We start from the raw sequence: 12,712 nt of genomic DNA on the forward strand, positions 1-12,712 counted from the left end.
GACAGACAGATAGACAGAGACAGACAGAGAGAGAGAGACAGACAGAGAGAGACAGAGAGAGGAAATGAAAAAGAAAACAGACGACAGGATAGAGGAAAAGTGTAAACAACAACAATAAGAAGAAGAAGAAAAGGAGGAAGAGGAAATGTGATGTGAACAAACAGGAAGAAGAACTTTCAGGTAAGAACCTGTTTCCTTTAAAAAATCTGTTTTTCTGTCGATCTGTCATCTCATTGGCCGAGTACAAACAGGAAGTACTAATATAAACAGGTACAAGGATTTGGTGCTCAGGTGTCAGTGTGTGGTCTGTGGACCAGAACCGGTGCAGCCGGACCCACCAGGTCACGATTTCACCGTGATGTGTCGGTCACTGTTCATGCAGGAAGACACATAACAGGCAGCCAATGACAGCACAGGACAGTGGTTCAACAGACTTGGACAGGATCTGGCTCCACAGTGGTTCATGTCGTGGTGATGATGGTGGACCCTGTGGACTTAAAGAAGAACCGTTTGCATGCCAACTGACAGAATCTGACCCTGGTCTGGACCCAGCGTGGACCCGGTCTAAACTGGGTCTGAATCCAGTCTGGACCTCGTTTTCAACAGACAACAGCAGATGAAAATCTATGGAGTCTGAACATGTCCATGTCCAGTTCAAAGAGGTTGTTCTATCAATCAATCAATCAATCAATCACCAAATAAGCTATTTCTTTATATTAATGTGAATGAACGGATGAACAGATGAACAGATGAACTGATGAATGGATGAACAGATGAACGGATGAACGGATGAACTGATGAATGATGAACAGATGAACTGATGAATGGATGAATGGATGAACGGATGAACGGATGAACTGATGAATAGATGAACTGATGAACGGATGAACGGATGAACTGATGAACAGATGAACTGATGAATGGATGAATGGATGAATGGATGAACGGATGAACGGATGAACTGATGAATAGATGAATAGATGAACTGATGAACTGATGAACGGATGAACGGATGAACTGATGAACAGATGAACTGATGAATGGATGAACTGATGAATGGATGAACAGATGAACGGATGAACTGATGAACGGATGAACAGATGAACTGATGAACTGATGAATGGATGAACAGATGAACGGATGAATAGATGAACAGATGAACTGATGAATGGATGAACAGATGAACTGATGAACTGATGAATGGATGAACAGATGAACGGATGAATAGATTAACATTTTCGTAAAGAGTAACTGAAACTTTTCTTCTTCTTTTTCTTCTCTCGTCTGTCAGTAGAAAATGTCTGACGACATAAAAGAAGAAGTTACCTGTCAGCCCCTTCCACCTCCTCCCTCCTCTGTTGCTGTGGACACGATGAGGAGGAGGCAGGACCTGGCGTGCATTGTGTGCTTCGGGAGCTATGACCTGGTGACGCGGTTGCCGCGGCGCCTGCACTGTGGCCACGCCTTCTGCCAGGTGTGTCTGAAGAGACTGGACACAGTCATCAATGAACAGGTAACTGATGATATCATCAACACTCACCTGAGCTGCTGGAGTCATGTGACATGTTCACACCTGATGAACTCTGTCCTCCCTCCGCTCAGCTGTGGATCCCGTGTCCTCAGTGTCGACAGCACACGCCTCGGCCCAAAGGAGGAGCAGCAGGTCTGGACCTGGACTTGGCCTCCTTCCTGGGGGTGAAAGCTCAGCAGACGCTGGGCCTTCACCCCCGAAGGGAGGGGGCACCGGCCAGAGACCTGACCCAGGATGGGAAGCTTTGGCTTGGGAAGGAGGTCCCTGATGACGGCTGGTCACATGGCGGTCTGGCTGAGCCACGCTTCCATCGCTATGGTAACTGTTGCCCGCTGCCGTCCTATTGGCTGTGCTGCTGGTTTTGCTGCCCAGGGCGGGGCTAGGACTGACCAATGAGTGTGCTCTAACTGATAATGTCAAATATAAATAAACATGTAACGAGTTCCTTCTTTTCATCTTGTAATTAAAACATCTTAAACTTTATCATGTTAATTATTACATCATCATCATCATGTTAATAAATGTTATTACATTAAAATATATTGATATTGTTATTGAGATGGAAAAAGGACAAAGCTGCTGAGAAAGAAAAGATTTATTTATAATTACATATTTTACAAAAGAAAAGAAGCATCCAGGTGTTAATGACATCATTTCACTGGTTTTGGACCAATCACATACACCCTGTTGGGTTTCTACCAATCAGCTGCTCTGGTTTGTGTCAAGCCAGCTGCAGAGTTTCATTGGACAGACTAGACTAAAAATGATTTAGTCTTTTTCAGTTTCTGGGCGATCAACAGAGAGAGAGAGAGAGAGAGAGAGAGAGAGAGAGAGAGAGAGAGAGAGAGAGAGAGAGAGAGAGAGAGAGAGAGAGGGGTTTGGCATTTCCCCGCCGTGAGGCACAAGGCATTATGGGAGTTATCTTTGTTTCCCTCCACAGCTTCTTTGTTACAGAGAAAATTACCCACAATGCCATTAGCTCTTTAAATGTGTCCGATGAGTTTCCAGTAGTTCCTCATCATTAGGCTCCTCCCCCTCAGTCTGCAGCTAAGCCAATCAGAGGCTGCCAAGTGCCTCTCCCACTCTGATTCGCTGTCCCGGCTGCAGGTTAAAGCGAAAGTCTTTCGGTGCTTCGAACAGCAGAACAATGGTGGAGCCGAGGTTAAACTCCCCCACCGCTGCCCCCTTCTGCAAGGCCACGCCCCCTTCATCACCCACATTCAAAACCTGGTCGCCGACGGCAACGTAGCTGCGGTCATGGAAAGATCCTTTACTGTAGCGAGGAGCGTTGGTCTGAAGCTCCTAAGGAAACGTTCATGTAAACAGAAACAACTTTCAGTTTAATGTTCAGTGACAGAAAACATAAAAAAAATCTGAAAATAAATATAGAAACATAATGTAATAAAATAAAAACATCTCACCTGGTCAAAGTAAACTCTGATCGAACCAACGTTTGTGGCTCCGACTGCTGTTAAAGAGAAGAAGCCATGCTGCCATTGGCCAGTGAGCGCCACACGCTCGTTAAGGCAGAAGAGCTCTTTGACCAAACGAGCCACGCCTGGGTTAACCGACATTAATGAGCCTAGCGAAGACAGAGAGACAGAGAGAGCAATGAAGAACAGGTAGAGAGCAGGCATCAGAGGGCAAACTGGTGAACATACTCTCACCTGGAAAGTGACGTCGAAGCTCCACCCTCCAGTCTGTGGGCGAATGGAAACAGTGATAGTCACCTGGAGCCAGGTAGACTACGACATGGAACAGGTCGTTATCAGAAGATGACAGGAGGAGGTCCCGGAAGGACAACGACGAGTCTAAGGACAGAAAAACCGACATGAGGACAGACCAAGTCCTCAACCAAGACCAACGAGTCTTTAACCAAGACCAGTGAGTCCTAAACCAAGACCAACGAGTCTTAAATTAAGACTAGGTAGGTTTTATAATTGGTTTGTTATATTCTGTGTTCTGGGTGGACTGGATGTTCTGGGTGGACTTGGTGTGACCATACCGCTGCCTAGTCTCTTCTGTGGACCCAGGAAGTTCTCAAGACTGTAGGTGACCCCCTTCACCTGCTCCACCTCAGAGTTCTTCACCTGACCAAAATGGAGGATCCTCCCATCAGCTGGAGAGATCTGACAGACAGAGACACCGATTAGAAACTGAAAGCAAAGTTTAGTTTACACCTCCAGGAGGAGAAGAAGACAGTTACCAGACAGGAGGAGGCGCAGAGCGGTCTGACTGCAGGTTTAAGACGACGACGAAAAAATTCACCCAGATTCCTGTAGTGATGTAAATCCTCCACCGCTGCTTCCTATTGGACGACACAGAGAGGCAGAAATACATCACACACACACACACACACACACACACACACACACACACACATACATATGTCTGTCCTTACCTGCATGTTGACCCCAAAGGTCCAGATGTAGAGGGAGTAGACAGGTTTTCGGAGCCAGGTGGGGAGCTCCACCCCGTTCAGGCGACCCCAGGCCCGAGAGAGGAGGCGAGTTGGAAAGGAGCGGTACAGTGCCACCTGCAGAACCAAACAGGAAACTGTATGTTAAATATTGTTTTTTTTTTTTTCCTTTTTTAAATATTTTTTTGTTGGCCTTTCTAAGCTTTATTTGATAGAGACAGCTGAAGAGACAGGAATGTGCGGAGAGAGAGAGACATGACATGCCACAGGTTAGATTCGAACCCTCGGCTTCCACAGCGAGGACCGAGCCTTCACACACGGGCGGCTGCTCTACCAACTGAGCTGAACACCACCCCACATGTTAAATATTGTTATCTGGGTTTATAGAAGAATGGCTGTTGGGGTCTCTCAGGGTTCAGGTCTTGTGTGCTCCACCTAAAGCTGGGCCAGTGATTGTGGTCTTGTGAGATGAAGGGTCCCTTAACCATGACATCAGCGTGACTTTCACAATAAAATTACGACTCAATATTTTAGCTGTTTTGGTGACAAAAATCTCTTCAGCAGTTTTTATTCTAAAAAAACTGAACCAGACAGGAAGACGCTAAAATACTCAGTGCTGCACCATCATCATCATTGTAAAGAAAAGAAGACAAAATCAAGATATACATATATGGTCAGTCCCCTCCCTCCCCATTTCCCTCTGTCCAATCAGAAACCAGCCAGCAGCCGCTCTTACCCGTTTGGCCAGCGGCTGCAGAGTGCTGACGGACAGGACATAGCAGAGGAAGGTGATTGGTCGATGGCGCCAAGGGGCAGGGCGACACACGCCACCACTGAGCATGCTCAGACGGCGACGGAGGGCCAAACGAGGCATCTGAAGCCTGATTATGATAATAAGATGCAATAAGAGTGTGAGAGAGGACAAGAAGGAGGGACGGAGACAGAAAGAAAAAGAAAAGAGAAATAAACAAAGGAAAAACAGAAAAACCACAGACAGTAACGCCGAAGAATAAAACTTTAAAAAAGAACCATAAACAGCTGACATCCACTTCCTGTCTGTCCGTCCTGAAAAACGCCCCCCCTCTTTCATTCTGTTCACTGTGGACCAAATCAGGTTCTAATGAGAACAGGTAACGGTCCCGAACCGATGTCACACGCATCACACTGTCATATGACCAGGACATCTTGTGGTGGTACTACAGATGTTTGGTTTGTGTTGAGACATAAACACTCTTTAATCTGTGGAAGTTCAGATTAGTTTGAGGTCACATGACCGATGACCTTCCATGTCACAAAACAAACAGGTGAGAAAAAACAAATGGCGGTAAAGAGACAGAGTGGATGAATGAAAACAAAGGTAGACAGGTGTGGAGGGGTGGTGCTTGTGTGTGGAAGGGGCGTTGCTTGTATATGTGGAGGAAGGTAGGAAGAGGAGTGGATACTAACACAGCTAGGCCACAGTAGAGCTCATGCTGATATATACTTCACAGATCTATTAGACCACAGATGCCCTAAATTAACAGCATTAGTAATAAAAATCATTTTCATGTTTCTGTAAATGTTAACATCAGTATGTAGAAGCTCTTTAACCAAAATGATATTTTTAATACCAACATATAATTGTTATTGTTATCCATAAATATTCACAGACAGTTTCTCTGTACAGGCGTACAGTATAAAACACATTATGGTTTGTTTAGCACAAAATTCATACTTTCTCTGTTTGATGTCTTCAGAGTTTATACAATGAATAAAACTCAAATAAAAACACTGAAGGAGGTGTGTTTGTGTGTACACCATGTACATGTTATATACTGTATGTTGTGTATATGATGTAGGCTGCTTGAACAGTGTTAACTGGGTTAGCAGGTTAGTACAGGATCAACTGGAAAGACGCTAAGCTAATAGCTGAAATAGCTGACCTGCAGAAAAACCACACACACACACACACACACACACACACACACACACACACACACACACACACACCTCCTGCAACACTAATACCTATATCTCTCTCTAAGGGTACAGACCAATGGTAAAAAAAAAGACCTACTAAAGGGCACCAACCGGGACCAACAAAGACCAACAGAGACCAACATAGAGGACCAACAAAGACCAACAGAGACAAACAGGGACCAACGCAGTCCAACGTAGACCAACAGGGACCTACAAAGACCAACAAAGACAAACATAGACAACCAACAAAGACCAACAGGGACCAACAGGGACCAACAAAGACCAACAGAGATAAACAGAGACAAACATAGACCAACAGGGACCAACGAAGACCAACATAGAGGACCAACAGAGACAAACATAGACCAACAGGGACCAACAAAGACCAACATAGAGGACTAACAGAGACAAACAAAGACCAACAGAGACAAACATAGACCAACAGGGACCAACAAAGACCAACATAGAGGACCAACAGAGACAAACAAAGACCAACAGAGACAAACATAGACCAACAGAGACCAACAAAGACCAACATAGAGGACCAACAGAGACAAACATAGACCAACAGGGACCAACAAAGACCAAAAAGAGACCAACAGAGACAAACAGGGACCAGCAGAGACAAACAGGGACCAACACAGACCAACAAAGACCAACAGAGACAAACATAGACGAACAGGGACCTACAAAGACCAACAGGGAGCAACAAAGACCAACAGAGACAAACAGGGACCAACAGAGACAAACAGGGACCAACACAGACCAACAAAGACCAACAGAGACAAACATAGACCAACAGGGACCAACACAGACCAACAGGAACCAACAGAGACCAACAGGAACCAACATGGAACAACAGAGACCAATAGGGACCAACAGGGACCAACGGAGACCAGCAGGGACCAACAGAGACCGACAGAGGTGGTGTGCTGCTTTTCGCTGGATCTATTTGTAAAATTTTGTTCCTATTTGTCGCTTCAGTGTTTTTATCTGCTATGTGACAACGGGGTCATGAAGTGTTTCTGATTCTTCATAATTTTGTTTTAAAGTTAAATTTTTTTTCTCCCACCTGAATCGTGCTGTCGTTCTCATCCTCACCCCTCCTCTTCCTCCACCTACACCTTCTCTTCCTCCTCCATCTCTTTCACTCTCTTTCTCTCTGTCAGTCACGTGACACCGCCGCCTCACCTGCCGCAGCAGGTTACGCTGCCGACGCTCGGCACTGTCGCCTCGGCAACGAGATAAGAACCTCACCATGAATTGGTGGTCGCTGATGACGACGGTTGATGACACATGCTGATGTTTAAATCACACAACAGGTGAGAGAAGAAGAAACAGGTGAGTGTATTCACAGAGAGAAGAGAGGAAGAGACAGGTAAGTGTATTCACAGAGAGAAGAAGAAACAGGTGAGTGTGTTCACTCAGAAATGGAGGTGTTAATACTGAAGCACACCACCCAGTTACTGATTAACCAATCAGATGATGAGATCAATGAACAGACCAATCAGGAGGCAGATGGTCAGTAAGGAGAGGGGGCGGGGCCTGACTGAGTTGTTGATGTGTCAGTGCAGCGGGCGGAGTGACTGGTCAGTGTGACATCACCAGGGTGACATCACTGTCACCTTTCACCCAGTGACCCAAGCTAATGCTAAATGCATTCAGGTACAGGACTTAGTGTAGGTCAACACACATACTAGATATATACATGATGCATTCAGGTGCAGTACTGAGTGTAGGTCAACACAGACTATAGATATATACATGATGTGTTCAGGTGCAGTACTGACTGTAGGTCAGCACACTGACTTTAGATATATACATGATGCGTTCAGGTGCAGTACTGAGTGTAGGTCAACACAAACTATAGATATATACATGATGCGTTCAGGTTCAGTACTGAGTGTAGGTCAGCAAACTATAGATATATACATGATGCGTTCAAGTGCAGCACTGAGTGTAGGTTTAACACAGACTATAGATATATACATGATGCGTTCAGGTACAGGACTGAGTGAAGGTCAGCACACAGACTATAGATATATACATGATGTGTTCAGGTGCAGTACTGAGCATAGGTCAGCACATTATAGATATATACATGATGCGTTCAGGTGCAGCACTGAGTGTAGGTCAACACAGACTATAGATATATACATGATGCGTTCAGGTGCAGTACTGAGTGTAGGTCAACACAGACTATAGATATATACATGATGCGTTCAAGTGCAGCACTGAGTGTAGGTTTAACAGACTATAGATATATACATGATGCGTTCAAGTGCAGCACTGAGTGTAGGTTTAACACAGACTATAGATATATATGATGCGTTCAGGTGCAGTACTGAGTGTAGGTCAACTCAGACTATAGATATATACATGACGCGTTCATGTGCAGGACTGAGTGTAGGTCAACTCAGACTATAGATATATACATAATGTGTTCAAGTGCAGCACTGAGTGTAGGTCAACAGACTATAGATATATACATGATATGTTCAGGTGCAAAAAAAAGAGCTTCATCTTACCTGTGTGGGAGTGGCAATAGGGGGTGGGGCTCCATCCTCCTGTGGGCCCCTCTGCCTGTAGTGCTGGTAACCAAGGTAACCACCCCCTGTCACTACCAGGAGGGGGAAAGGCCGGAAGCGGGGCAGCGGGCCACGACCTGAAGCGAGACACAGAGAGCTGACACAGAATTCTCCTGGTTCAGTTTGATCTGCTGGTTCTGTGAGCTGTTCTACTGAGCGTAGGTCAACACACAGACTATAGATATATACATGATGTGTTCAGGTACAGGACTGAGCGTAGGTCAACACACTGACTATAGATATATGCATGATGTGTTCAGGTACAGGACTGAGCGTAGGTCAACACACTGACTATAGATATATACATATGTTCAGGTACAGGACTGAGCGTAGGTCAACACACTGACTATAGATACATACATGATGTGTTCAGGTACAGGACTGAGTGTAGGTCAGCAAACTGACTACAGATATATACATTATGTGTTCAGGTGCAGTACTGAGCGTAGGTCAACACACTGACTATACATGATGTGTTCAGGTACAGGACTGAGTGTAGGTCAGCAAACTGACTACAGATATATACATGATGTGTTCAGGTACAGGACTGAGCGTAGGTCAACACACTGACTATAGATATATACATGATGCATTCAGGTGCAGTACTGAGCGTAGGTCAACACACTGACTATACATGATGTGTTCAGGTACAGGACTGAGTGTAGGTCAGCAAACTGACTACAGATATATACATGATGCGTTCAGGTGCAGTACTGAGCGTAGGTCAACACACTGACTAAAGATATATACATGCTGCGTTCATGTGCAGTACTGAGTGTAGTTCTACTCATTCTGCTGGTTCTCTGGGTTCTCTGGGTTCGTAAATGCAGGTTCTGAAGGTTCAGACAGACTCACCTGTGTTCAGGCCTCGCTGTCGGACGCAGCTCCAAGAAGAAAGTCTGAAAAACAACAATGTTCACAATGACATCACATCGACACCTGAACACGAGCTGAGCTCTGTATGTCTAGACCAATCAGCAGCCTCTGATGACAGGAAGTCTTTGACCATATTTAGAGGAGGAAGTACATCCAACATGGCGGTGTCCAGCAGCAGACCCTGGACGAACAGGTTTCTCTCTCACACACTCACACACACACACACTCTCACACACACTCTCTCTCTCACACACACTCTCTCTCACACACACACTCTCTCTCACACACACACACTCTCTCACACACACTCACACACACACACACTCTCTCTCTCACACACACTCTCTCTCTCACACACACACTCTCTCACACACACACACACTCTCTCTCACACACTCACTCACACACTCACACACACACACACTCACACACACTCTCTCTCACACACAAACTCACACACACACACACACTCACTCACTCACTCACACACACACACACACACACACACACACACTCACTCACTCACTCACACTCACACACACACACTCACACACACTCTCTCTCGTGAAACTACACCAACAGGTAAACAGCCCCCAGGGAACTACCGTAGACTCAGGCCCCCTCCACCAACAGTTAAAAACTACAAAGATTTCTCTCCCACCACCAACAAGTCAAAACTACAGCTCTTCCACAACCAACAGGTTAAAACTACAGATCCCCCACCACCAACAGGTAAAAACTACAGATCCCCCACCACCAACAAGTAAAAACTACAGATCTTCCACCACCAACAGGTAAAAACTACAGATCCCCCACCACCAACAAGTAAAAACTACAGATCTTCCACCACCAACAAGTAAAAACTACAGATCCCCCCCACACAACAGTTAAAAACTCAGATCCCTACCACAAGTAAAAACTACAGATCCCCCACCACCACCAACAGTAAAACACAGATCCCCACCACAACGGTAAAAACTACAAAAGTCCCCCACAACCAACAGGTAAAAACTACAGATCCCCCACGACCAACAGGTAAAAACTACAGATTCCCCACCACCAACAGGTAAAAACTACAGATCTCCCAACACCAACAGGTAAAAACTACAAGTCCCCCACCAACAACAGGTGAGAACTACACCAACAGGTAAAAACTACAGATTCCTCACCACCAACAAGTAAAAACTACAGATCTTCCACCACCACAGGTAAAACTACAGATCCCCCCCACCCCAACAGTAAAACTACGATCCCCCACCACCAACAAGTAAAAACTACAGATCTTCCACCACCAACAGGTAAACTACAAACACCCACCACAACAGGTAAAAACTACAAACCCCCCACCACCAACAGGTTAAAACTACAGAACCCCCCACCACCAACAAAGTAAAAAACGTACGATCCCCCCCACCACCAACAGTTTAAAAACTACAGATCCTTCAACCAACAGGTAAAAACTACAAGATCCCCCACCACCACACGGTAAAAAAACTACAGATCCCCCACCACCAACAGGTAAAAACTACAGTCCCCCCCACAAAACAACATAAAAACTACAGATCCCCACCACCAACAGGTAAAAATTACAGATGCACACAACCCCACAAAAAAAACTACAGATCTTCCACCACCAACAGGTAAAAACTACAGATCCCCCCACCACCAACAAGTAAAAACTACAGTCCCCCCCCACCACCAACATTTAAAAAACTAACAGATCCCTCACAACAGGTAAAAACTACAGATCCCCAACACCAACAGGTAAAACTAAGATCCCCACACCAACAGGTAAAAACTACAAGTCCCCCACAACCAACAGGTAAAAACTACACCAACAGGTAAAAACTACAAGTCCCCCACCAACAACAGGTGAGAACTACACCAACAGGTAAAAACTACAGATTCCTCACCACCAACAAGTAAAAACTACAGATCTTCCACCACCAACAGGTAAAAACTACAGATCCCCCACCACCAACAGGTAAAAACTACAGATCCCCCACCACCAACAATAAAAACTACAAGATCTCCACCACCAACAGTAAAAACACAACAACAAACAAACACCCACCACCAACAGGTAAAAACTACAAACCCCCACCACCAACAGGTAAAAACTACAGATTCCCGACCACCAACAAGTAAAAACTACAGATCTTCCACCACCAACAGGTAAAAACTACAGACCCCCACCACCAACAAGTAAAAACTACAGATCTTCCACCACCACAGGTAAAAACTACAAACCCCAACCACCAACAGGTAAAAACTACAAACCCCCACCACCAACAGGTAAAAACTACAGAACCCCCACCACCAACAAGTAAAAACTACAGATCCCCCACACCAACTTTAAAACTACAGAGTCCCTACCAACAGTAAAACACAAACACACCACCACCAACAGGTAAAAACTACAACCCCCACCACCAACAGGTAAAACTACAGATTTCCTGACCACCAACAAGTAAAAACTACAGATCTTCCACCACCAACAGGTAAAAACTACAAACCCCCACCACCAACAAGTAAAAACTACAGATCTTTCCACCACACCAACAGGTAAAAACTACAAACCCCAACCACCAACAGGTAAAAACTACAAACCCCCACCACCAACAAGTAAAAACTACAGAACCCCCACCACCAACAAGTAAAAACTACAGATCCCCCACCACCAACAGTTAAAAACTACAGATCCCCCTCACCAAACAGGTAAAAACTACAGATCCCCCACCACCAACAGGTAAAAATACAGATCCCCACACCAACGTAACACATCCCCCACAACCAACAGTAAAACACACATCCCCCACCAACCAACAGGTAAAACTACAGATGCCCCCCACCACCAACAGGTAAAAACTCAAGGTCCCCCACCACCAACAGGTAAAAACTACAGACCCCCCACCAACACATAACAAAACAGGTAAAAAACTACAAAACTACGATCCCCCCAACCAACAACAGGTAAAAACTACACCAACAGGTAAAAACTACAAGTCCCCCACCACCAACAGGTAAAAACTACAGATGCCCTCACCACCAACAAGTAAAAACTACAGATCCCCCCCCACACCAACAGTAAAATACAGATCCCACACCAACAGGTAAAAACTACAGATCCCCCCCCCACCACCAACAAGTAAAAAACTACAGATCTTCCACCACCAACCAGGTAAAAACTACAGATTCCCCCACCACCAAAGTAAAAACTACAGATCTTCCACCACCAACAAGTAAAAACTACAGAACCCCCACCACCAACAAGTAAAAACTACAGATCTTCCACCACCAACAGGTAAAAACTACAAACCCCCACCACCAACAGGTAAA

General features: G+C 45.3%; 2 protein-coding genes and 2 long non-coding RNA genes across 4 annotated transcripts; 3 read left to right on the plus strand and 1 right to left on the minus strand.

Moving 5' to 3' along the window:
* The first annotated feature begins 1,298 nt into the window (after nucleotides 1–1,298).
* rnf224 (ring finger protein 224) lies at nucleotides 1,299–1,914 on the plus strand. Its single transcript, XM_010752804.3, has 2 exons — nucleotides 1,299–1,513; nucleotides 1,603–1,914. Exons 1-2 carry the CDS (start codon nucleotides 1,373–1,375, stop codon nucleotides 1,912–1,914), a joined length of 453 nt encoding a protein of 150 aa, XP_010751106.1. The 5' UTR covers nucleotides 1,299–1,372.
* Nucleotides 1,915–2,111: 197 nt separating this feature from the next.
* Nucleotides 2,112–9,533, minus strand: pisd (phosphatidylserine decarboxylase). Its single transcript, XM_019266532.2, has 9 exons — nucleotides 9,490–9,533; nucleotides 9,353–9,396; nucleotides 8,438–8,574; nucleotides 3,933–4,067; nucleotides 3,738–3,839; nucleotides 3,537–3,660; nucleotides 3,199–3,342; nucleotides 2,953–3,113; nucleotides 2,112–2,833 (listed from the first exon to the last, which is right to left on the minus strand). The coding sequence occupies exons 1-9, from the start codon at nucleotides 9,531–9,533 to the stop codon at nucleotides 2,588–2,590; spliced, it is 1,137 nt and encodes a 378-aa protein (XP_019122077.1). The 3' UTR covers nucleotides 2,112–2,587.
* Nucleotides 9,534–10,409: 876 nt separating this feature from the next.
* Nucleotides 10,410–11,356, plus strand: LOC113746442 (uncharacterized). Its single transcript, XR_003462878.1, has 2 exons — nucleotides 10,410–10,470; nucleotides 11,215–11,356. It is a non-coding gene; the product is annotated as an uncharacterized LOC113746442 (long non-coding RNA).
* A 468-nt stretch (nucleotides 11,357–11,824) lies between these two features.
* Nucleotides 11,825–12,448, plus strand: LOC113746443 (uncharacterized). The gene is made up of 3 exons (XR_003462879.1): nucleotides 11,825–11,874; nucleotides 11,939–12,122; nucleotides 12,347–12,448. It is a non-coding gene; the product is annotated as an uncharacterized LOC113746443 (long non-coding RNA).
* The last annotated feature ends 264 nt before the right edge of the window (nucleotides 12,449–12,712 follow it).

Source organism: Larimichthys crocea, chromosome IX, assembly GCF_000972845.2.
Source record: "Larimichthys crocea isolate SSNF chromosome IX, L_crocea_2.0, whole genome shotgun sequence".
Taxonomy (NCBI): Eukaryota; Metazoa; Chordata; class Actinopteri; family Sciaenidae; genus Larimichthys; species Larimichthys crocea.

Coding starts and splice junctions, on each gene's coding strand:
- rnf224 (XM_010752804.3), top strand. CDS start 1,373: ATGAGGAGGAGGCAGGACCTGGCGTGCATTGTGTGCTTCGGGAGCTAT. Junction 1,514..1,602: donor ACACAGTCATCAATGAACAG/GTAACTGATGAT, acceptor CCCTCCGCTCAG/CTGTGGATCCCGTGTCCTCA.
- pisd (XM_019266532.2), bottom strand. CDS start 9,533: ATGTTGGATGTACTTCCTCCTCTAAATATGGTCAAAGACTTCCT. Junction 4,068..8,437: donor CTATTGCCACTCCCACACAG/GTAAGATGAAGC, acceptor TTGGTTCTGCAG/GTGGCACTGTACCGCTCCTT. Junction 3,114..3,198: donor GCTTCGACGTCACTTTCCAG/GTGAGAGTATGT, acceptor TGTCTTCGCTAG/GCTCATTAATGTCGGTTAAC.